Raw genomic sequence first — 23491 nt, 5'->3', positions numbered from 1 at the left:
GAGAGAGAGAGGGAGGAAGAGAGAGATAGTGGTGGTCGGGGTGGGGGAGGTTAGCGGCCTGGCCTGTAACACCTCAGTCAGAAACAGTGATTAACAGTCTTTCGGGCAATAAGTAGCCTGCACAGGCACAAGGAGACCTGCGTCAGCGCACAAACGTGGTTTTATTGGGGAGCTGTCAGGGTGATGTGCCCATTCGTTTCAAGAGCCCGGAACGCCACAGGTCATTGGCGCTAAAGCTAAACCACATGTGCGCCGTGTTTCAACCCGAACGCCCTGATGACTGTGCAGACCCATTCAGAAACACCACCCTCAATTTCACTTTGGCTCACAGTAACACACCTGTGTTCCGGGCTGCGGTGTCTCATTAGAGTCAGTCAGGGGCGCTGTCTGTATTTCTTGGCCTTAAGTGAACTTAGCTAAGACCCTTCACCCATGCCCCCAATGCACAGACTTTCCCCACAGATATTCTCTCTTCTCGTATTCATCTCCTGTGATCCTTACATTCTCCATCTAACAGATTCCAGTTGGTAACAGGAGGTTCCTGTGATATCTGCAATGCCGTACTACCTGAGGATGTTGTGTTTTTTTTATATCATACCCCTTCAAGAATGATCATGACAAGCCAGCGAATCAGAGCACATATAGCTTCAACAATGACAGGGACTGAACTTTCCCTGAACTGTGAATATCTGGTCCATATTGAGAAAGCTTCAGCTTTCACCATAGGAATTTTTATAGTTATACACACACCACACTGCATCATGAGAATGGTACTGCAAAAACTGCAATAAATGTCTTAGATTTTACTAATATCAATAAGCAGTGGTGATCGAAGAGATGACTTACTACTCCATGAGGTCGGCGCTGTTGGTCAGCAAAAGCTGGGAGTTGGACCTTGATTACAATATATAAAAAGTTAATAGCTCTGTCCTTGAATTAAAGCAGTTGAACAAACACCAGCACACAATGTCGTCTTTTCCATTTCCCTCAGACAGCCTGCTCGCTTGCTAGCTACACAAATCGTGTCTTACATGTCTGTATGATAGTTCGACTTCATCAGATTTTGGATGAACAACAACCGTTTGGTTCTGTCCAATCCAGTCAAACCAAATAACAACTACCACTAAAGTTATCGCGAATCCTAGATCTACTTTAGCTTTTTAAAAACAATGTTTGGCCTTACATCCAGGTCGGATGAACCGATCCTGGATCAGTGAGTGAGTGTCACCACTATTAGTAATGAAGTGGGGGAAAAGGCATGACCAAACAGCACAGACACAATGTAATTCCGTGCAGGTTAAGAAATCTGATACAGATTAGTGGTTCTGGTCTGGATGACACGCGCAATGAAGCACTGTAGTTAAATGCCCGTTGCCCGTGGAGACGCCGCGGGAAGCAGGAAGTAATCTCTACACCCGTGGGGTCGCGATGGTAATGTAATGTTTGAATTATGAATTTTAGCATGCTAGCGCGTCGTTAATAAATTATTGTATTTGTTCACTACAGAACTCTGTCATCTCGCCGCAACCATACACTGGGCAATGAATAAAACAGTGAGCATTAAAAAAAAAATCGCATTGTCACCGCAGTCCTCAGTTTCATATGAAAATCGATTGGGGTGTTGCTTGATATGGTTGCTAGCTAACACAGCTAGCACAAGAGTAGCTAGCGATCTGTGGTTAGCTCGTGATGTGAAGTACATTTTCAGAAAATTGTCTGTTTTTTTCTCAAATATTACCACAATGCGAAAAATTATATTTAAACATTATTTTTATTATGGCTTAGTTATAGTTTTTTTATTATGGCTTGGTTTTGCTTGTGATGGTTGATTTGCTATCAGTGTTCTTCACTTGTATCCTATAATATACATTCGTGGATGACGGCGTGTGTTGAATTATTATTATCAGTGTTATTACATAACAACGGCGATAAAAAGAATTAATTAAATTGTTACATTTAAATTAAATTTAAAACGGTGAACTAATTCAAAGAGAAATGTGCAAAAATGTGCAATTCATACTTAGAGGGTACTGCGCGTTTTCCGGGGTGACCATGAAAACAGCAGCCTTTGGAATGTAACGTAAACCGAGCAACGTCTGAAAGATTTCTGTTTATGTGTGACTTAACAGGAAGGCGCGTATTGAAGATGTGCATTTTTCTTATGTGTAAGCACGTAGTTGTTGATAGATATGTGTTTGCGGCCGTTTTTCTGCATAGACTGCAAGGGGACACGTTGTCATACTCTGCTGGCGTCATATAAGCATAGCTGACGTCAAGAGAACGCACTAAAACTCCTGTTGAAGTAGTATAGTATAATCACGGTGGTATAACATTGTTCCAATTATTGTCATAAACTTAAATTACAACGTAATTTACAACGTAAATTACAACGTGGTACAGGTATCTACTCTCATACCCATGCCAGTTGCCAGCTGTAGCAATATTATAAACAGGCTATTATTTTATTTATAATGTTCTGTATGTATGTAACATATATTTTGTGTGTTTGTGCTTTTCGCTGAAAACAAGGAGTCAATATTTCAGATGAGCACAGTGCAGACTTGTCCTGGAGCTGGACCAGGTGCTAGAGTGTGAAGCCTTGTGGAATCTGCCCTTGACTCTCTGATCGAGTTCCGCCGGGACCTGTCTCCATGAGTGGCAGTCGCACCTCCCCATTCCGGAACAAAGGAGAGTCTGAACCCCGACAGGTAACGCACCTTTGCATTACATTATTCTCATTTAGCAGATGCTCTTATGCAGCGGGACTTACATAGGTTACAGTATTACATGTCACCCATTTATACATCTGAATATTTACTGAGGCCATATGGGTTAAGTACCTTAAAGTACCTTTATACCCTAGCGGTCTTTCCGGGGCCTCTCTGGTCTGCAGGTTTATATCTCATTTGTTCTGCCCTGTCTCTTTCCTCCTGCACCCATCTCTCTACCCCAGAGCTTCTGGGATCAAGACTCCGTTTGGGGTCTCCACACAGTTGTAATATAAATCAATCCCTGTAAAAATTAATGTTTAACTTCCTTTACTGTGTGATTGATTACTCCTCACTAGCCAAACAGCATGTTTTAAAGGATCTGCTAGGTTGGCTTAAAACTTTATTCTAGTCTTAACGGCTGCTCCTACTTCTGTGATAATCATGTGTGTATCTTCTCTGCTCCATTTTGGCCCACAAATTGCTTTAAGAGTTGAAAATGGTGTGATTGGGTGTGAAGGGCTGTTCTCCTCCTCTTAGCTCTTTCTGAATTCACGTCTAGTGACTTTTATTTTTCAAGGGCTCTTTGTGAAGTGGGATTTGCATAAAACGTCAGATTAAAGTACAAAGCATTTTATCGGAAGTGTAGTCACCAACCTGGTATTTCAGCGACAATCTCATGTGCACTGGCTGTATTGGTGCTTGAGTAACACATCCACCTTCCCCTTGACCTAAAAGTATGGGGGTAAGTAGTGATGGAAGAGGCTTCGTAAACCCCAAAACAGGTAGAGCTGTCATGTGGTTAGTGTCCCACTCAATGGTGCTTTGATGTGGAAAACAAAGTCTTTTGATTTGTCACACAGGTTGATGATTGACAGTTTAGAGTAGCTAGGGCGCACCCATTATAAGTTTTAATTTGTGTCATGGTTTAGAAACAGAATGCTTCTTTGTACAAATGTGAAGCTTTTTTGTCCGAACTAGTGGCTCTGAGTAAGAGCAGCAGTACCAGCCTAAAGGCAGAAACATTCACCATGCAAGGAGTGTGAAGGACTGCTTACTGACCCCTGTGTGGAATTACAAGGGTGCTGCGCATATAAACCTGTAATTCAGGGAAGGGGAACGCCCACAATGCTGCCTCCAAAGCTGACTCACTGTATTCCTCAGAAAACTCATTAATATTTTAATTAACTGGAGCATTTGTTTCCCTCTTTGAGGCACAACGGTATGGCAAATTGCCAAGTGTAATGTTGTTCTCCAGCGCCCCCTACTGTTTAGGAGTGTGTGGGGTGAGGCGAAGGAGGGTTCATTCTTTTTTTAGCTATTTTTCACTTAGCGTTTGTCCCTTGAAAGACTTTAGTCTTCCAGCCTCTTTGTCTGTCATTGGGTGATATAAATAGACCCAGGTTTTTTTTTTTGTGAGGCAGAGCATGTCCTCGCTAAAAAAATACTTTTAGTCTAATAACCGAGTCGCAGCATGAGCTATAAGCGATAATGCAGCTTTCGTGTCTGAAAACGCATTATGAAGAGGCTGACAAGCGAACCAAATCTGCTGGTGGCCTATATACAATGTGAAATGATTCTGCGTCCATTCTAGGGTTTTTCGCCCAAGGTGCAAGGGCTCCCTGGTGGCTTGGTCATCGGCTTGGGGTTCATTCTGAGCTACGTCGTTCGCCAACAATGACCGGGAATTTGTGGCGGCTAAAACACTATTGGCTTTGTTCTGCTGGGGCAGGGTGGGTTTTGTCACCAAGGGTTGCCTCATCGCACTGTTCTTGGCACTCTGAGGCTTGAGAGATGCCTATTGTCAGGGCACAGGCACGGACTCAAACGCAGACCAGGCGTACTCAGGTTCCAAGTGGTTTTATTAGAATGGGAAATTGCAGGGCAAGTTCGTAGTAGCAGAACAGGCAGGGTCAAAAACCAGGAAGGCAGTCCGAGGCAGAACAAACAAGGAGCAGGGATCAAAAACAGGAACAGGCTGGGTCAAACCGGGCAGGCAGGCAGATCAGGCAACCAAGGCAGGACGGCAGGCAGGGACGAGGTCAGAAGTCAGGCCTAAGTCAGCACGGGAACAACACAAGTATTCAGGCAGGTACGCAACAGAGAAACACTGAGACGAACTGGCAACAAGACAGAGAGAACTGTAAACAAAAGCACACGGGCGACACTGACAGACAGGGAGAAACACCAAAACAACAGCTAGGGGGCCGAAGTACTGACACCTATGAGTGGCTCAGATGACCTCAGGGAGACGCGCCTTTCCTTCTTTTGATGTTTTCTCTCCTGGTGCATTGTGGGATCGTAGTGTGAAAAATGGTCAGTTAAGATGTGCGTACGTATCAGAAGATTGCACTCACCACCCCTCTGTGCTCCTTCGCTAAGTATTGTGGTGAGGGGAGCCTAAGGTACAAGGGTGAACGATGGGGGAAATAAATGGCCAGGCATGTATGCGTCCCCTCCTTCCGTCTCTCTCAGATGGGGTTGCTGCTTGACATGTCGCTGGATGGAGGGGAAGACCCCGGGGGGAGCGAGGAGGACCTGGAGGCGGAGCTTCTTTCTCTGCTCAGAGAGGGAGGGGCGCCGGGTCAGAAAGCCAGCAGTGGGGGTGAGTGGCTCGTTCACCGTCCCAGTTTATCGCAGTTATTATGTGGTTGTTATCTGCATGCTTGTGTCGCGCACTCACCTTGAAAATTGGGTAGGTCTTTATATTAAATCCCCATTCTTTAAATATTTATAAAACGTTGTTAATATTAATTAATGTTATTAACGTTGGCTTTTATTAACAGTGGTAGATTGGTGCTTGTCCTGAAGAAAACACAGCTCACAGCCAATGAATGCTAATGAATACAAACTAAATAAATAACTAAAGCATTAGTCAGTTTGTTTTGTAGTGTCTGAAACATATTTGTTTCAGAGTTGCAGTGCTGCATTCATGAAATGGCGGATTAATAGTACCTAAGACAACCCCAGGATTCACTGAATATTATACATTTGATTATTGGAATTATGTGGCATCTTTGATAATGACATTTCATTTTTCTCACCCCAGCCCCTGTGCCTGTGGTGGATATCGAGCGCATGGCTGCTCTGTGTATGAAAGACGTGGACGATGAGGAAGAGGGGGATGTGGAGAGTGACGCTGACCTCTTGGTAACCTCTTGGGGGGGGGGGGGGGGGTCAGCATTGTAATGGCGGTGACGAACTGATGTTTTATCATTCAGGCTAGTGGAGTGGTGAATAGGCTAGTAGGCTGAGATGTGGTTTAATAAAGGCTGGGCCGTTGCTTCCTTAGTTGTTTCATGTGAACGCATTTGAACAGCACATTTGCATAGTGACTACTTGAAGTCAGTGCTGTTATATATGTTGTTTTTTTTTTTCAATAATCACACTGCATTTCAAAAAAAGTCACATGTGACCGTATTTGTAGGCGGAGCTCAAGCAAGTGATGGCGGAGGATGAAACGGAGAGGGCGACGCCCGCACGACGCTCACACTCGGAGCGTTCCTCCACCCCGACGTCTGCGGTTGGCTCGGGCGAGCTGGAGTCACGCCTCATTGAGCGGATTGACATGTACCAGGCAGCCGTCGGCAACGCCAAGGCCTCGGGGGAGAGCAGCAAAGCACGTCGATACGAGCGAGGACTGAAGGTGAGGGGTAGGTGGAAGCGTGGGTGTCTGTTCCCTCATGTAGCGATGCTGAGGGATCCTAACGCGTCGCAAATCTGCTGGGTGAAAGTGTAGAAACAGAAAAAGGTGATTGATACCAAACAAGCAGTACATTAAAAGAATGTCAATGCCTTCTGTGTTCTGCAGTTGTTGTCTAGAATGTCAACAAAATTTACGACAAAGATAAAATTACTACGGATAAAATGTGTTTAATCCATAGCAGTTTTCACTGTTATGCCCTTGTTTTTGTATGAGTTCGTTTTGCTGCACTGATATTTTTGATCCCAATCTTTGTCGTTTTGTCATAGACTCTACACTCCATGTTGTCGTCGGTGAAGATGGGAAAACCTATCGATGAAGCTGAAATTCCGCCCCCTGTTACCACAGGCGCCTCTGCCCATCAGACATCTGAGCCAATCAAAGAAAGGGAGCAGCCACACCAAGACCATACACCTGTAACCTGCACCAATGAGAGGCCCCTACAGGAGACCCCGCCCACCACACCCAAACTGCGCCATCTGCCGTCTATACAGAAAACTTCAGCTGTCAGTCCAGGTGTTCTGCCTGTGCCCCCCATCAATATCAGCCAGTAGAATTAAAGTGTTGTGCTGTACCACACACAACTGTTCAAAAAACACATATTTATTAAATGTCATTATATATCAATATATCAAAATGGGTTTAGTGCACAAGATGGCTTCTGAGGTACCTCACAGTAATGACAAGGTCCAACTACATTTCCCAATTTACATTGCAGCATTGAATCACCAGATCACTAAAAATCTTTGATTTGCTCTTTTGAAAGCTGAATCACGGCCCAAGATTGAATCATGAGATTCACATAATCCAATTGGATTTCCTTTAACATATTATGAACAACACACAAGTACTACAAACACTTTGCATACTAAATGTTGTGTATTGTGATACTATAACCCTTCAACACTGGTAGGATATACACGTTTAATGCACTGAACATTGCACTCCAATTGTAAGAAATTCTGATATAAATATCAACCGCGTATAATGATCAAAAATACTAGAATAGAAGCATTCCTATACTAACACTGTTTAATCATTCCCAACCTAACTCCACTGGTGAGGATAAGGCAAACTACTTAAAAAATGTAATATGGCCCAGAGGCACAATTAATGAAAAAAGCCACTCGAATTTCAATACAGTGTATCTTTTATTGCATGCTAATTACCAAAGCACCATAGCATGCAGTTTAGCTAAGCCCCTGGATGCCCATCAACATGGCAGGAATAAGCTTTCTATGCATGAAAAACACAGCCTTCGTAGTTGTGTAAAGACCAGTGAAGGAAATGGGGCCGAGAAACTGGGCATTCCATAGCCCACGCTGTCTAAGATTCTGTGAAAAGCTACGGAGGCATCGGATCTGGAAAACAAATGTTAACATGCAGGGCCTCACAGTGCCAATTATCAGCAAGACACTCAAAAACAATTTCAGTCAACTTGAGTCAAATTATGATTTTGTGTTTTAATTTAGTCGGACGGGCCATGGAAATATTGCTCAAATGGCATCAGCAATTCACCCACTTACATTCAAATAATCAATGTCAGTCACGTTAGTCTTTATCTTATAAATAAATGAAAATGTATTATGAATGATTGTTTAAAAAATATAGACCACTTTAGACACATTTCGTTCCACGTTGTAAGAGAGAAAAATGTTGTTTAAAATATAAATGTCCATTTTACTCCTTCATTTGGAGCAGTTAAGAATGAAATCGCCCTGGACAGGTGAGCATCTTATAAGCAGAAAGTGCTGTATTTAGACTCTGTTTACAGCAGGCATACCATAACGCACACCATCCATTACTCAGACATTGCTTACCGACAGTATTTACACTGCACACGCTACACTGGCCCGGGCGCCCGAGCCTGTCTTTCACATTGTGTTTGGCTTAATGCAGAAACTGAACTGAATCGTTATAAACCTGACCTCAGAAGGGTTCACTTCGCTCTGAGTTACGGTTGGCTCCAACGTACAAATTGCCCAGGACTGGGAATCTGTTAGTTATTGATCACGTATTGGACTCTTGTCTTTGAGGTGTGACGAATACAGCTATTAGATTTGGAGAATTACAGTTTCCTGCTGGCAGAGAAGAGGCAGGCAAATTTTTGAGTCATCTATGGGACTTGTCTTTGGGCACTGTGTGTGTGTGTGTCTGTGTGTGTGCGCATGTGTGCGTGCGTGTGTGTGTGCGTGTGTATGTGTGTGTGTGTATGTATGTGTGCTTTTGTGTGTGTGTGTGTGTGTGTGTGTGTGTGTGTGTGTGTGTGTGTGTGTGTGTGTGTATGCAAGCTTGCAAACTCATTGATGTGTGCATTGCAGATGTGAAGGACCTGGTGCTGGCCAGACAGATGGAATACAAACTGGCTGCTGTCCAAGCCAAAAAGCAGGGAGACCTGGGCCTGGCCAAACAGCACTACCTTACAGCCAAGGTACCTCCAGCATGTCACAGACAGCGCGGGAAAAAAAAACGGCAAAGCCGACGGGCACCTCAGCGCCTCTGCCCCCCAGGGCACCGGAGACGTGATTTAGGTCAAGCGACAAATAGCTCGAGCGACAAATGCCGTTGCCGTGCACTTTGGATGGCTGTGGTTGCCGAGATGCTATCTCATCAGATAGATTGCTTTTGTAGCATGAAGCATAATGGACTTATTAATGAAGGTCATAAGTCAAGTTAATGGTTTGTCTCGTTCTTTGTCTCGCTCCTTCTTTCCCTCTCTCTCTCCTTCTCTCTCTGTCTTACACACTCTCTGTCTATTTCTCGCCCAGAAATTAGACACAATGGTGGAGGCATTCGATAAAGGAGACTTGGTGGACATCAGCACCCTACCTCCCTCTCCTGGTCAGGCCTTGTCATTACACTTTGTCAACTGCGGTTGCATATTTGTCAGTAATTGATATTGCCGTATTGTATATATATATATATATATATATATATATATATATATATTTGTCTATTTTCTGTGTAATAACAATGCGGCTAGATGAGTCAGTACTGCGGAGATGCCAGTGAATGCTGCGTGACTGTCATGCAAACATGGTAATTACGTAAGGAAGATGCTCGGAGTTGGAGCTGAGGTCAGGTCTGCTCTCAAACTTTTGAATGCAGAAGTTGAGAAGCGATACGGAGCGGCCACGCCTGCCAGGGCCTAAGCCGCTTTGTCAGCACCCGTGTCGATATAAACGGCAGCTTTTGAAGACTGACACTGTAAAGAGTCAAGAATCTCTCCAACAAAGGGCGCCGGCTCTTTTGATGTAGCTGAAGCTGAGCCTCTCGCATCTCTCCGAGGAATTAAAGAGAGAGGAATTCTCCCGGGGTGAGGGGAGTTGCATAGGCAGACTAACGAGAGGGCTGAGAGGCATGGTAATTAAGCTGGTTTGCGTTTGCGCTCTTTTGGTCTCGTCTCCTGATTTAATTCCACTGTGTTTCAGGAGATGCCAAGGTGGAGAGGCAGGGTCCTGCCCAGATCCCTGCTGCCCCTCCTGTAGCGCCCCCTGTGGCCAGCTCTGGTAACAGAGAAATTTCACTGGTCTCGTGCATTTGTGTGTATGCGTGATGAGTTAGTGTCAAAGTGTATTTGAATGGCAGTTCTGAAGCACGTATAATGTGTATGTATATCAGTGCTGAGGGGTGTGTACTGTGCGTGAGTGTTGCCTGTGACGTGTCACTACTGTACTTATCAATGATGACGTGTCCTCACTGTGTGACTGTTTTGGTGCATGCATACTGTGTGTGTGTGTGTGTGTGTGTGTGTGTGTGTGTGTGTGTGAGTGTGTGTGTACATGCACGTGCACGTGCAATAATGTGTGCAGACTGTGTGTGTCGGTGATCATGTGTGCACACTGGGTGTGTCAGCACTGACCACACCATGTGTGCAAACCATGTGTGTCGGTACTGACACGTGTCTCTCAGCGCCCGGCAGCCTGGCCGAGGCCCTGCAGCAGCGAATGGACAGGTACAAGAAGGCTGCAGACGATGCGAAGAGCAAAGGGGACGACCGCAAGGCCCGGATGCACCTGCGCATCGTCAAGGTAACGCCGATACACGGACCTCCCTGGTCCTGTGAGGCACCGGGAGCTCCGACGCCAAGGATGTCAATGACAGTGGTGCAGACATTTAACACAGTGATGCAGAAAGATATGAGGGGGATAGGCCAGGTTGGAACCTGGTCGTGTCAACTGCTGAGAATGATCGGGAGCCTCTGGTGAAACAAATGGGCTTTATTCCATGAGGGATAGTGGCTGGCAGTGTGGCACATCACACTTGGCAGCCTGAAACTCATTTGGATGCCTGTGAGTTACTTAGCATCAGGAAAATACATCCAGTTTCCATTTGTCTTCTACCTCGTGGTGCAGCGTGGCACTTCTAGTGTGAAAAATTGCATATGCCTGACTCTGCACTCCAGCGTAAGTTCACAGGTTTCTGAGATGAGATGAGTTTAATGTACATTTGAAGACTAGAAAGTTGGCTGAAAAGGGGGTGCAAAGAAATTTACCCTCTATCTAGTCCAGCAGAACTTGCACTTTCACTGAGCAACAGGGAGTGGTAGATGATGCCAATAAAGGCACTGTTGATATTAAAGAGTCTTTGATTGCCTGTGAAGTGATGTCTGCCTTGCTCTTTTGCTCACTGTTTTTCTCTCTCTGTCTCTCCCTCTCTCTCTTTCACATAGCAATATCAAGATGCCATAAAGTCCCACAAAGCTGGACGCGCAGTAAACCTGTCTGAGCTTCCTGTTCCACCTGGTAACTGTCTGTTTGTCTGCTTGTCTGTCTGAATTTCTCTCTGTCTGTATGTCTCTTCGTCCGCCCATCATTTGTGCGTGGTCACCATTTACCTGTGTTATCGATGTGTCACCTGTGCCACTTGTGCTCTCTCTCTGTTCGCTTTCAGGGTGCCCGCCTCTTCAGGGGTCAGAGAGCACGGAGCAGAACTTCTCTGGCTTGCTGGAGACTGCCATGAAACTGGCCAATCAGGATGCAGAGGCTGGGGAAGGGGAGGGGCCAGAGGAGGAAGTGCCAAAAGTAGGATACTTGCTTGTTGCGTGTGAGAGATGCAGGAGGGAGAGGGAAATAATAAGCAGGGTTCAGCGTGTAACCACAAAGAGGGCATGAAGGCAAAATATCTGGATACCTGGAAGTAGCATCTGCGACTGTTGAGATGTTTATTTCGAACCTTTAAATCCCTATGGTGCTGGCGCTGCTCCATTCTCCATTGTCACTTTTTGGGTCATCTCTGCCCGTGACTTCGTTCCACTGACGCACGGCCTTAAGCCTCGCACTGCTCCAGAAAGGAGGACAGGGTGCCGCAGGCATGATCAGACTGCAGTATGGAAACACAGACAAAGAGGTACAGGATAGAAATCCTCAACGAAGAGGAAAAACTCATCTGAGAAAGTGCGCTCCCATTACACTGCTCACATGTAACACCACGCCAACGTGCATGCAGTCTGTAACGCCTGTCTTTGAGAGGAGAGCTCAGAGAGGTGGTGATCTCCTATGCGTCGAATGCGGACTACACCTGTTTCCACTGAATGTGTCATGCTTTTTGTTTTCCCCCGTATCGACTCTTCCGAATACACTCGTGTATCCTTGGTGGAAACATAGCCATTTTGAAACTAAATGTTAGCTGCTGGTGGTTTTACTTTTCTTTTGTTGTATGTGTCCCCCTTGAAGCCCCCAGTGAAAGTAGGCTCCCATCGTGCTAAAGCTCCAGCTCCTCCCGCTACCAGCCCCAAGCCCCCAGGGAGCCCCAAGGCCCCCAGGCAAGGCTCCGCACTGGGGCCCAAAGGTGAGTGTGTGGGTGCAAAAGACACTCTGTCCTTTAATGCCAGGATTCTCAAATACACTGTGTGATGAAGCTGGCCAACCGCTCTCACTAAAAAAGAGAAGGAGCGAAACTTAACAAAAACAATAATTTATTTTCAAAATCCTCAAACAAAAAGGAACCATCCTGGAGCACATAGCCCAAACCCAGCTCAAACAGCCTGGAAGTGTAGCGTCAGACCTGTGTTTAACAAGCTTCATTAGACCGGTGAGGCTTGTTCATCAATGGCCAGCTTTCACAGACAATTACACCCGACAAGGAGCAATGAACAGTTAGCTTGTAATGAAAAGAGCTCAGCTATGGACAAATAGCAAAAAAAAGCAACTTGAAAGACAACAATCACATTTAACAAATTAAACAATTCTGAGGGACTGCTACTCCTCCACATGGTGCAACATTCCACCTTTAGCTTATATGTAGAAAACCTCTACGTACACAGTGCGATACTGCCGTGTGCTTTAGCGTTTGTTAGCGTGCGCTCATTGTGCGATTGTAGTGTCACAGCTCAGCAAGGCTTCACTCTGCTGTAAGTTAGTGTGTCATGGCATGCTCCAGTATTAGCTGGTCTGTGCAAAGTGCAGCGTGTCTGTAAAAGTGATCCGTCGCTCGGCGCGGGAGACGCTTTGACACCCGCGCGTGAGGTGGCCGCGGCGGCGGCGGCCTCTCCCTCGGCGTCTGAGACCCTGCGTGTCGATCGGTCCTGCAGCGCAGCAGCAGCTGGACTTCCTGTCGGCCAGGAGGCAGCAGCTCGTGCGGGCGGCGCTGCGCTCCAAGCAGATGAACGACATGCAGGGCGCCGCGCTGCACCTGCGCCACGCCAAGGGCCTGGACCAGATGATCGCCGCCGCCAAGGGGGGCCTGCCCGTTGACATCAGCAAGGTAATGGAGATTGAGCGGCCTAATTTCCTGTCGAGGCAGGGGACGTAGATCACCCAGACAACGGGAGGAGCTGAGGAGGGAGCGATGCTGCTTCTCTGGGCGGCCTGGAGCATCGCTACTTAGGGCTTGGATGGATGGAGAGAATATGGAGGCCTACATTAAGCCCCCGGAGGGTGTTGTACTCTCTCAGACTGTCCCGCCGCCTCTGTCTGGCGTACACTCTTTTTACCTCATCCCTCTCAGTCTTGCTGGTCATTTTTTTTTTCCCCTCCCTCTGACCTGATCCCCCACCACCACCCTCAAAGTTTTCTTCCTTTCCTTTTCTGTCTGTTTTTTCTTTGCTTATTTCTGTCTTGTTCTTGCTCCTTTGTTCTTTTCTCTCTGGTCACTCACTTTTCTCTTGGTTTTTCTTTTCTCTTTCCATCTCTGTCTGTGTCTCATTCTGCCTCTCTCTCTCTCTCTCTCTCTCTCTCTCTCCCTCTCTCTCTCTCTCCCTCTCTCTCTCCCTCTCTCTCTCTCTCCCTCTCTCTCTCTCTCTCCCTCTCTCTCTCTCCCTCTCTCTCTCCCTCTCTCTCTCTCTCTCTCTCTCTCTCTCTCTCTCTCTCTCCCTCTCTCTCTCTCCCTCTCTCTCTCCCTCTCTCTCTCTCTCTCTCTCTGTCTCTCTCACTCTCCTCCTCTCTCTGTCTCTCTCTCTCTCCTTCTCTCTTTCTGCAGGTGCCGGCTGCTCCAGTTGCAGAGAATGAGTACTCCCTTTCCCAGTCCCACAGCTCCCCTCTCTCCCCTCACACCTCTGAACAGTACAGCCAGCTCATGGAACTCCTGCGGCAGCAGCACGAGGTCAGTCCACTTTCACACCGCGTGTGTCCGCACAGACTCCCTCCACGGTCAAAACACAGCATTCACTGCTGTTCACCACAGACTCCCTCCACGGTCACACCACAGCATTCACTGCTGTCCGCACAGACTCTTTCCACGGTCACACCACAGCATTCACTGCTGTCCGCACAGACTCTCTCCACGGTCACACCACAGCATTCACTACTGTTCACCACAGACTCCCTCCACGGTCAAAACACAGCATTCACTGCTGTTCACCACAGACTCCCTCCACGGTCAAAACACAGCATTCACTGCTGTTCACCACAGACTCCCTCCACTGTCAAACCACAGCATTCACTGCTGTTCACCACAGACTCCCTCCACTATCAAACCACAGCATTCACTGCTGTTCACCACAGACTCCCTCCATAGTGAATACACAGCATTCACTACTGTTCACCACAGACTCCCTCCACGGTCAAAACACATCTCTCTCACACCTGTTCATGGAGAATACTTTCACAGTCAAAACACTTCATTCTCACACCCATTCAGACAGTCACATTTCACTCAGTGAAATCACATTGCATTTGCACATACATTTGTAACATCAGGCACACGATACAAACCACGTGCCCACACAAGAGCAGACAATTCACACCCATTCAGAATACATGTATATGTTTTCAATTGTCATCTTGAGTTTCCATGGAGATGTCACTGTTATTTTCCAAACTAAGAAAACATGGGCTCTGTTTGTACCTTTTGTCTCATGCAGAGCCACGTTCAAGCAATTTCATAGTAATTAAGTGGAGAAGTGGTACTTTATATGTTAATTGTGTGCAAATATGGCAAGGGCTGGATTCTTCAGATAAGGGGGTGGATCGATGCTGGCCACAGTACAGTTGTTCAGTGCTGTCTGGCAGTTTAATGTTGTGGTTGCACTGCTGATGCCGTCTTTTTCTGTCCGCACAGATGTGCCTCAGATTCTCACAGCAGTTCACCCACATGGGGAACGTCACAGAGACTGTCAGGTGAGTCGCGACCAGGGCCTGGTCAAAGCAATGCACAGCCCCATGTCAGTTACAACAACGCTGCTAACTCACCTCGGACTCCTGGGGAGTCCGTCTTGGGACCTGAACACAGTGAGAACGTGTGGGTTGAGCACCGGACGAGCCAGAGATCTGTGACCATTTGGACCTGAGGCTCCCAAATGTTCACCACCACATATAGATGGCCCCTCGTGGTCTTCTGCCACCTATTTAAGACAGACTGGTCTCATGCACATGTACGTTCACACACACAGGCGACCAAGACATATGTGAGGGTATGGGTGTGTGTGCAGTGTGTGTGTGTGTGTGTCTGTTAAAATTTCTGTGTCAGACAGACAAAGAGGAAGTTGAAATGAGTAAAAACTGCAGATATGTGATGATGCCACATCAAAGTATTCTAAAGTAATAATAATGACAGTCATCGCAATAATTGAGTGTGGCGTGCCTTTGTGCACAGGTTCGAGAAGCTGGCGGAGGAGTGCATGAACAACATCGAGGTCCTGAAGCAGGCCCATGGCAAGGGCTACCCCGTCCCCAAATTCCACACAGAGGAGCGCACCTTCAGCACCGTCAAGTGAGCGACACCCTCGCAGCCGAGATGCTGTGATAACTCCTCTATGGGTGTAATGATTTGAGAGTTACAGTAGTTACAGTGCTTAGGAGAAATTGTTTGATGTAATTGAATTTACTGCATTATTTGATTCTTTGATTATTCTAACGTGCACATTCCTGTGTGGAATGTTATCTACAGGTTTCGGCCCCCTAGTGGTGAGACACACACACTTACATCTAATGACACCTCAAGCATAGAGTGTAGTTTTACTTAGGGAGTAAATCAAGTATTGTACAATTCTCCATGAATTACTTTCTTATTAAATATTGCAATTTGTGTTGCATTTTTATTCATGTAAACACACGCACAGACACACACACTCACCCTTTCACTCAGTGATAGGTGGATATACTGAGCTATGCTGAATACATTCACATGTGCTGACAAGCTTTCTAGTGGACTGGACTGGACAGCAATCTCAATAATCTCTCTCCCATGTGCAGGATTCTGCCTAACCTGACCAACAATGACATGGTGTTAAGCATAGTGAAGGGAATTAACCTGCCTGCCCCTTCAGGTACCTTTCTGTCTGTCTTTCTGTCTGTCTGTGATTCTGTCTGTTTGTCATCCGTTCTTGTGTAAACAAATGTCTTTGCCTCAGTCGTCTGCTCCCTCGGTCTTGTAAATACGGACGCCTTGCTGGCCAGAAAGTCCAGCTTATACTGCGTTTTTTTTTTCGTTGTTGGTGCCTCACGCCGTCTGTCTCTGTCTCTCTGTTCTGTTCAGGTGTTTCCCCAAAAGACATGACCTTCAGTGTGCGCTTCGAGTTTCCATTCCCGAGCTCAGTAAGACACGCGCACACACGCACACACGCACACACGTAGCAAAGAACGTTATGTAGGTGTGTGTTAATGTAGACGTTTACAGTGTAAATTGTTGTCCTTGCTCAGGAAGAAGCCCAGAAGGATAAAACCAGCACTGTGAAGAGCACCAACTGCCCAGGTACCAGGTCATTTACGCGTTTGCACACTTACGTACTGACGCACAGTGACGCACTGAAACCTGAAAGGCACTGAGGCAGTGACTCACCTCGATGATGCAGTCATGTACTGAAATGGCACAGTAGCACAACAGCATACAGAAAAAAAACGCACTGATGCACTGGTGAATGCCTCAGTGACGTCTGTGGTACTTGTCTCAGCCTCTCTCTCCTCTTTCCCTGTATATCTGTGGAACTTGTCTGACTCTCTCTCTTCCTTCTCTCCCTCTATGTCTATGAAACTAACCCCTCTCTCTCTCCTCTCTATCTGTGCCACTCAGAGTTCAAGGAGCAGTTCAAGCTCAACATCAGTCGGGGTCATCGGGCCTTGAAGAGGGTCGTTCAGTCCAGGGGCATCAAGTTTGAGGTCATCCACAGGGGGTGAGAGTGTGTGTGTGTGTGTGTGTGTGTGTGTGTGTGTGCGTACTTTTTGTGCGTGTGTGTGTTTGTATCTGTGTATATTTGTGAGTGCATGAATGTGTGCGTGTCTTTGTGCACACGTAATGTCTGTGTGTTCGTGTGTGTTTGTGAATGTGTGTCTGTGCATGCATCCGTGTGTGTGTGTGTGTGTGTGTGTGTGTGTGTGTGTGTGTGTGTGTGTGTGTGTGTGTGTGTGTTTGTGCCTGTTTCAGTGACAGAGCATCTCTCAACAGTGGGTTGTTCAAGACGGATAAGGTGGTGGGCAGCACTCAGCTCAAGCTGGACTCCCTGGAGAGAGAGTGTGAGATCAGACAGCTGATAGAGGTGAGATGCCTTATTCCCTGCACACACAACCATACCCACGCACACATACCCACACACAGGCACACACAGTACACACACCCATAGCCACATACACATGCACTCATACCCATACACGCACTCATACCCACACACATGCACACACTGTACACACACCCATAGCCACATACCCACGCACACATACCCACACACAGGCACACACAGTACACACACCCATAGCCACATACACATGCACTCATACCCACACACAGGCACATACAGTACACACACCCATAGCCACATACACACGCACTCATACCCACACACGCATTCATACCCACACACATGCACACACTGTACACACACCCATACCCACATACACATGCACTCATACCCACAAACACACACTCATACTCACACACACATACACACAGTACACGCACCCATACGCACACACACATACGCATACTGCACACACACCAATATGCGCATACCCACACATCTGTACACACAACCATACCTGCACACACTTACACATACATGCACACATACCCATACCCACAGACACATACACATACTCACACACACATATACATACACACACACCCTCAGACGCATACAGCCTGTTCCGGCCGCCCGTGTCTGTGAACATGCTGTTTTAAGCAGGTGCTGGATGGGCGGAAGGCCACAGGGGGGCATCTAGAAGTGGTGGTGAAGATTCGGGAGCCACTCGGGGGGCCTCAGGTCCACACCGTCACAGAGCGGTGGCTAGTCCTGGACCCTGTCACCATGCCAGTGGTGAGATACTGAGGAGTGAGAAGAAAGGCAAAGGGAGGCTGAATGAAGAGTCTGAGGCATTTCGTTTGGTGTTCATTGTTATCAGAACCATTATTAATGCAGCTAAAATTGTTATTGATAATATGCGTGTTGGTTGAGTTATTGTATTGATCACTGAAGTGTGACTGTTCTGCTGAATCCTCTGTCTGTCTCTCTCTCTCTGCCAGGTTGCTGTCCCCAAACAGAAGACACAGAGTGAGAAAGTTAAAAATGTTACTGCCAGGTCAGCCACCGACTGTCTGCCTGCTTATCCATCTGTCTGTCTGCTTATCTGTCTGGCTGTCTGCCTATCTGTCTGTCTGCTTGGCATTTCATTTCATTTATGTCTGAGTGTCAATCTGATCTCTGTCTGTGTCTGTGTCTGTCGTTCTGTGTGTGCATCCATATGGATGAATGCAGTAATAGTTTCATTATTATCACATCTCAGAGTGGTTACACGTCTCTCCATGCAGATCTGAGTGCCTATTTTGCGTGCATATTTTTACTGCTGCGGTGTGAAGTGGGACAGAATCAGGCCCCTCCAAAAAAAAAAATGCATGAAAAAAAAAACGACCTTACACTTACTTCCAGACTCCAGATCTCCTCCGCATCTCCTTCATTCATCTCCCTTCTCAGCCCTACTCCATCTCTTTCTTGCTCTCTTTCCCTGTCTCTTTCTGTCACTCTTCCTTTCTCCCTGCCTCATTCTGCGTAAGGCTCCAAACTCGGTCTGGTTATGAGAAAGAGAAAGCTGAGGAGATAACAGGACTGTTTGCTCAGTCTGACGGGGAGCGGGATTGAGACATACGCAGAGAGTGAGGGAGAGAGGGTAAGAGGTAGTGATAACACGAACAGGGCTCGGAGAGAGGGAGAGAGAGAACTGGAGAAAAAGGGAGATAGAGGAAATAAAGACAAACTGCTGTGTGTCTCTGTCTGGTCAGTTCTTTGTCTCATTGCCTTACAGATCATCAGTCTGCACTGTATTGTAACCACCCTCAGTGGAACCACATCACATCCAGCCAGAACAACAGAACCACAGTACCGCACTCTCCACCACCTTCCACGGTTCAACCGCAACCACACCGGACTGAACCGCTCTAAACCGAGGGAGGCACTGACACAGAGAGAGACAGAGAGGGAGACACGCGGGGCACTGTCGCTGCCCGACAGACAGGGAGACACACACGACCAAACGATGACAGAGACACCGATATTAATTGACACTGTGAGCAGAGATGCAACGTGGAGATTTTAATCTCCCAGAAAAGGGTGTGACACTGAGGAAGCATATTGTGGTATAGCTTCACCCAGCGTGAATAGATTGAACCCATCATTGTGCTCACTCAGAATTATCATATAGACCAAGTGCTTTTGAGTATGAAGGCTACGGCGTGTAGAAAAACAAGAGAGATTATCCTTGCATTATCTCAGGCAGACAGATATGAGTGACAGGAAGACGGGTATGAGCAAAGAATACGACTTTGTTTTGCTACCAGATTACATTTCATCATCCCCTGAGCCACGGGTTTGCTATGTGTCAACATCAACATGCGCTGCATCGTGGTCTGCTCTGTGTTTATTTTTTTTTAATCTGTCAGGTTTCATATTGTTCTTTATAATGTATATAATGTCTGTACCAATGTATATTATTCGGATGTAATTTTGGCCAGATTTGTCTTGATTTTCTATATTTGATATTTTAATAAAGCTGTGAATCAGTGCTTCTGTGTGGCTTTTGGCGGTGTCCCGCGTGTTGGCCTTTGTGGTAAGAGTTGTGGTAATGTGATGCTACTGTGGTGTTATATTTAGAGTATATTTATTTGAGTCAGCACATCTGTGACTGAGTCAGCACGTGTTGAAAATGCTGTCTCACGCAGACAGGAAGCTGAAATGAGTGGAAACCGCAGATTTGTGATGATGTCACATAAAAGGATTCTTTAGTAATAATAATAATCACAATAATAGTAATTACTATAGTAATATAGTAATAGTAATTGTATGCTTTTTGCTAGAGTATTCCATGATTCTCAGAGCATTTTCCAGTGCAGATGGGTGACTCTTTTCAGCTACCTCTGTAGAAAAATCCTATGAATATATAGTGAAATAGGAACGAGTGTGACTCGATGAGTAAGTAATAGGGACTCTGTCTTTCCTCCTCTCTTTCTCTCTTTCTCAGCCCCTCCTCCTCTCCCCCTCAGTACAAGCTCCACAGCCTCAGTCTGCTCTGCTACGATAAAGAAGCACTGGAGAAGAAGGTCTGCCACACACACGTTCTGAGTGTGCGTGTGTGTGTGTGTGTGTGTGTGTGTGTGTGTGTGTGTGTGTGTGTGTATGCGTATGGGTATATGTGAATGTCTGCCTCTCAGTGTGTGTGTGTGTGTGTGTATGCGAATGGGTATATGTGAATGTCTGCCTCTCAGTGTGTGTGTGTGTGTGTGTGTGTGTATGCAAATGGGTATATGTGAATGTCTGCCTCTCAGTGTGTGTGTGTGTGTGTGTGTGTGTGTATGCGTATGGGTGTATGTGAATGTCTGCCTCTCAGTATGTGTGTGTGCGTGTGTGTATGCGTATGGGTATATGTGAATGTCTGCCTCTCAGTGTGTGTGTGTATGCGTATGGGTATATGTGAATGTCTGCCTCTCAGTATGTGTGTGTGTGTGTTTATGTGCATGTGGAGTGTGTTCATCTGTATGTCTCTCTGCATGTGTATGTGCTTGTGTAGTGTTTGTGCATGTGTAGTGTGTATATCAGTGGGTGTCTGTATGTGTGTGCATGTCTGTGTGTGCATGTGTGCATTAACGTGTGCATGTGTAGTGTGTGTGTGTGTGTGTGTAGTGTATGTATCAATGTGTGTCCCCCTGCCTGTTTATGAGTGCATGTGTGTTTGTATATGTGTGTGTATCAGGAGGGGTACTTGGCATGTTGGGGTTGGCAAGAGACATCATATCTAAAAGAAAACAAAATAAATATCATCTTACCGTCAAAACGGTAACAGGAATGTTTTGGGAATTTAATCTTCCAGAGTAAATCGGCCAAAATGATACGGTCTTCTAGACATTCTCACACAAAGATTATGTTGCAGATGTGGGTGGATGTTTTTTTTGTCACTGTTTGTTTTTTTTTTCCTTGTGGGTCAGTGTTCGTGTTTGTTCTTCTCTATACGGCAGTCTTACCTGTTCTGTAACACCCCATCCCCACCCCCCCACCTACCCTCCAGATCCTGGATTACAGGCAGTGCCAGAGGGACCCGCCCCTGGACCTGCTGCAGCAGCACCGTGAGCTCGGCCAGCGGCTGCAGTGGCAGGCGGATCAGCTGGACAGAGCCCCCCCCGCCGTGCTCTCAGGTGGAGCGCTCGCCCCCACTTCCACCCCAATTTCCACCCCATGAAATCAAAAACCTCTGCAATATTTAAACTTAGGTACTGTACTTCACCCTGTCCCATGGACTTGCCTCCCCCACCACTTTCTTTCTCTCTCTCTCTCGGTTTCTTTCCCTCAGACTATGACCGTGCCCTCAGCCGGCTTATGGAGGGCCTCAGTGAATCTGTGAAAAGACTCTCCATTCAGGGGGACAGGGTGGGTGCTGACTGTGACCTCACACTGTGAGCGACACACTCTTGAGAGAACAGGTGGTGTCAGAATGATCCAGCATTAATATACCTATGGTGTATCTCTCTGCCCGTCTGCAGGAAGCTGCTAAGGACACCCTCGCAAGGCTGAAATTGGTAGAGAACGAGGTAATGATCCGTTAACCGTTATTGTGATGTCATACAATTGTGATGTCACTGCTGCCCTGATGTTCACATGGTTTGCCCTCCTTCCTCTGTTTTTGCGTTAGCTGGAGTCGCTGAGGAGGAAGAGTGGTCTTCTGTGTTGAGTGGGGAAAGATGGAGGAGAGAGAAGGGTACTGAGGCATGAGCTGGGGTTTTGTACACGCTCACCGCACTCAGATACACACCCCACAGCTTTTCAGACCACCCCATCTTAACAAGCAAACTCCATATCTGTTCATTCCTGATTCTTGGTTTGGAGGGATAGAGGGCTAGAGATGAAACCTTTTGGACTTCTAGATCCAGACAGTTCCCAGATATTAAGTGACGTGATTAATTGGTTGTGGCACAAACCAAATGCGAAAATACAGGAACCCTGTCAACCAAGTTAGCAGGAGCTGTGTGGTTAAGAAGCAGGGAGTGGCGGTGGGGGGTTATGGGGGCGGGGATGTTCACTATTCTTTATTTTCCTTGTAACTGTGGGGTAGGCTAGGGTCAGTCTTTATTATGGAGATGCAGGTATTATGGAGAGGCAGCTGGCTGGAATTTTTGAATGCTTGGTGAGGTTCGTCTCTTTGGTCCCTATTCAACACGGCAGAAACCCAGTGAAGCAGCCTCATGGCCACAGCAGTATTGTTATTTATTTATTTTCATAATTAATATTATTATGATAGTGATGGTGATGATGATGTATTTATTTATTTGCGTGCTGGTCTCCTGATTCAGCCAGGATTGCATGGCAGCATTGAATTTATCTGCAGCTCAGCCTACATAAGTGAAGTATAAGTTCCAGTCTTCTAAGTGCAGCAAATGTAATAATATAAACTACCATAATAATATGGAATAATATGTCAAATAAGATGCAGAGTATAACTTACAGTTACAGGCTAGGTACTAGCCTGTAGCATAGTGGTTAAGGAGCAAGGAGCAAGGAGCAAGACTCGTAACCAAAAGGTTGCCGGTTCGATCCCCACTGGGGCACCGCTGCTGTACCCTTAGGCAAGGTACTTAACCTGCAGTTGCCTCAGTAAATATCCAGCTGTATAAATGCATAACATTGTAAAGAACTGTAACCTATATAAGTCGCTTTGGATAAAAGCGTCTGCCAAATGAATAAATGTAAATGTAATACACATAAGTATTACACTAAACAAGAAAGCAAAACTTTTGTTTTAAATTTGAAAAAAAAACAGTTCTTCTGCCTGCTTTACATATTTCTGATATAATATCCTAATAACGATACTGTCTTGTGCCCCATCCTTTCCTTGACAACACATCAATCTGCATTTGCTGGTGGGCTGAGGCTAAGAAATAAAACAAACGCAGGTTAATACAGAGGTGCAGAAGGGGGTGCCAGTGTTATTGAAAAAGTCACCAGTGTTGTCATTTTCTTCATTTGTCTGTTCTCAGCACATGTGTAGGACTGCTTCATTCTTCCAGTAACCGGCAGTCCGTACTGATGCATATACTAACAAAGAGCTTTGACCGTGGCTTTATTTGTTTTTAAACCTTATCCTACTGTATAGTGTGCCTTGAGTGGTGGAAAACCCACGTATGATACATATTACTGTAAAATGGCATTGGATGTAATTCAGTAATAAATTTA

The 23491-nt window shown here is 46.2% G+C and overlaps 1 protein-coding gene across 1 annotated transcript; it reads left to right on the top strand.

Moving 5' to 3' along the window:
- Window positions 1-1255: 1255 nt before the first annotated feature.
- LOC118795011 (coiled-coil and C2 domain-containing protein 1A-like) lies at window positions 1256-22842 on the top strand. Its single transcript, XM_036553333.1, has 29 exons — window positions 1256-1431; window positions 2530-2708; window positions 5184-5313; window positions 5758-5858; window positions 6136-6354; window positions 6681-6927; window positions 8733-8842; window positions 9180-9252; window positions 9843-9920; window positions 10324-10442; window positions 11084-11156; window positions 11305-11435; window positions 12087-12201; window positions 12944-13116; window positions 13831-13953; window positions 14911-14969; window positions 15445-15561; window positions 16044-16117; window positions 16327-16385; window positions 16491-16542; window positions 16861-16960; window positions 17233-17323; window positions 17966-18097; window positions 18304-18359; window positions 20292-20370; window positions 21333-21459; window positions 21615-21691; window positions 21805-21852; window positions 21954-22842. The coding sequence occupies exons 2-29, from the start codon at window positions 2652-2654 to the stop codon at window positions 21990-21992; spliced, it is 2859 nt and encodes a 952-aa protein (XP_036409226.1). The 5' UTR covers window positions 1256-1431; window positions 2530-2651; the 3' UTR covers window positions 21993-22842.
- Window positions 22843-23491: the final 649 nt, after the last annotated feature.

This window comes from Megalops cyprinoides, chromosome 19 (assembly GCF_013368585.1).
Source record: "Megalops cyprinoides isolate fMegCyp1 chromosome 19, fMegCyp1.pri, whole genome shotgun sequence".
NCBI classification, from domain to species: domain Eukaryota; kingdom Metazoa; phylum Chordata; class Actinopteri; order Elopiformes; family Megalopidae; genus Megalops; species Megalops cyprinoides.
This window is presented reverse-complemented; position numbering and strand designations above follow the sequence as displayed.

Coding starts and splice junctions, on each gene's coding strand:
- LOC118795011 (XM_036553333.1), top strand. CDS start 2,652: ATGAGTGGCAGTCGCACCTCCCCATTCCGGAACAAAGGAGAGTCTGAA. Junction 14,970..15,444: donor AACGTCACAGAGACTGTCAG/GTGAGTCGCGAC, acceptor CTTTGTGCACAG/GTTCGAGAAGCTGGCGGAGG. Junction 16,961..17,232: donor TTTGAGGTCATCCACAGGGG/GTGAGAGTGTGT, acceptor ATCTCTCAACAG/TGGGTTGTTCAAGACGGATA.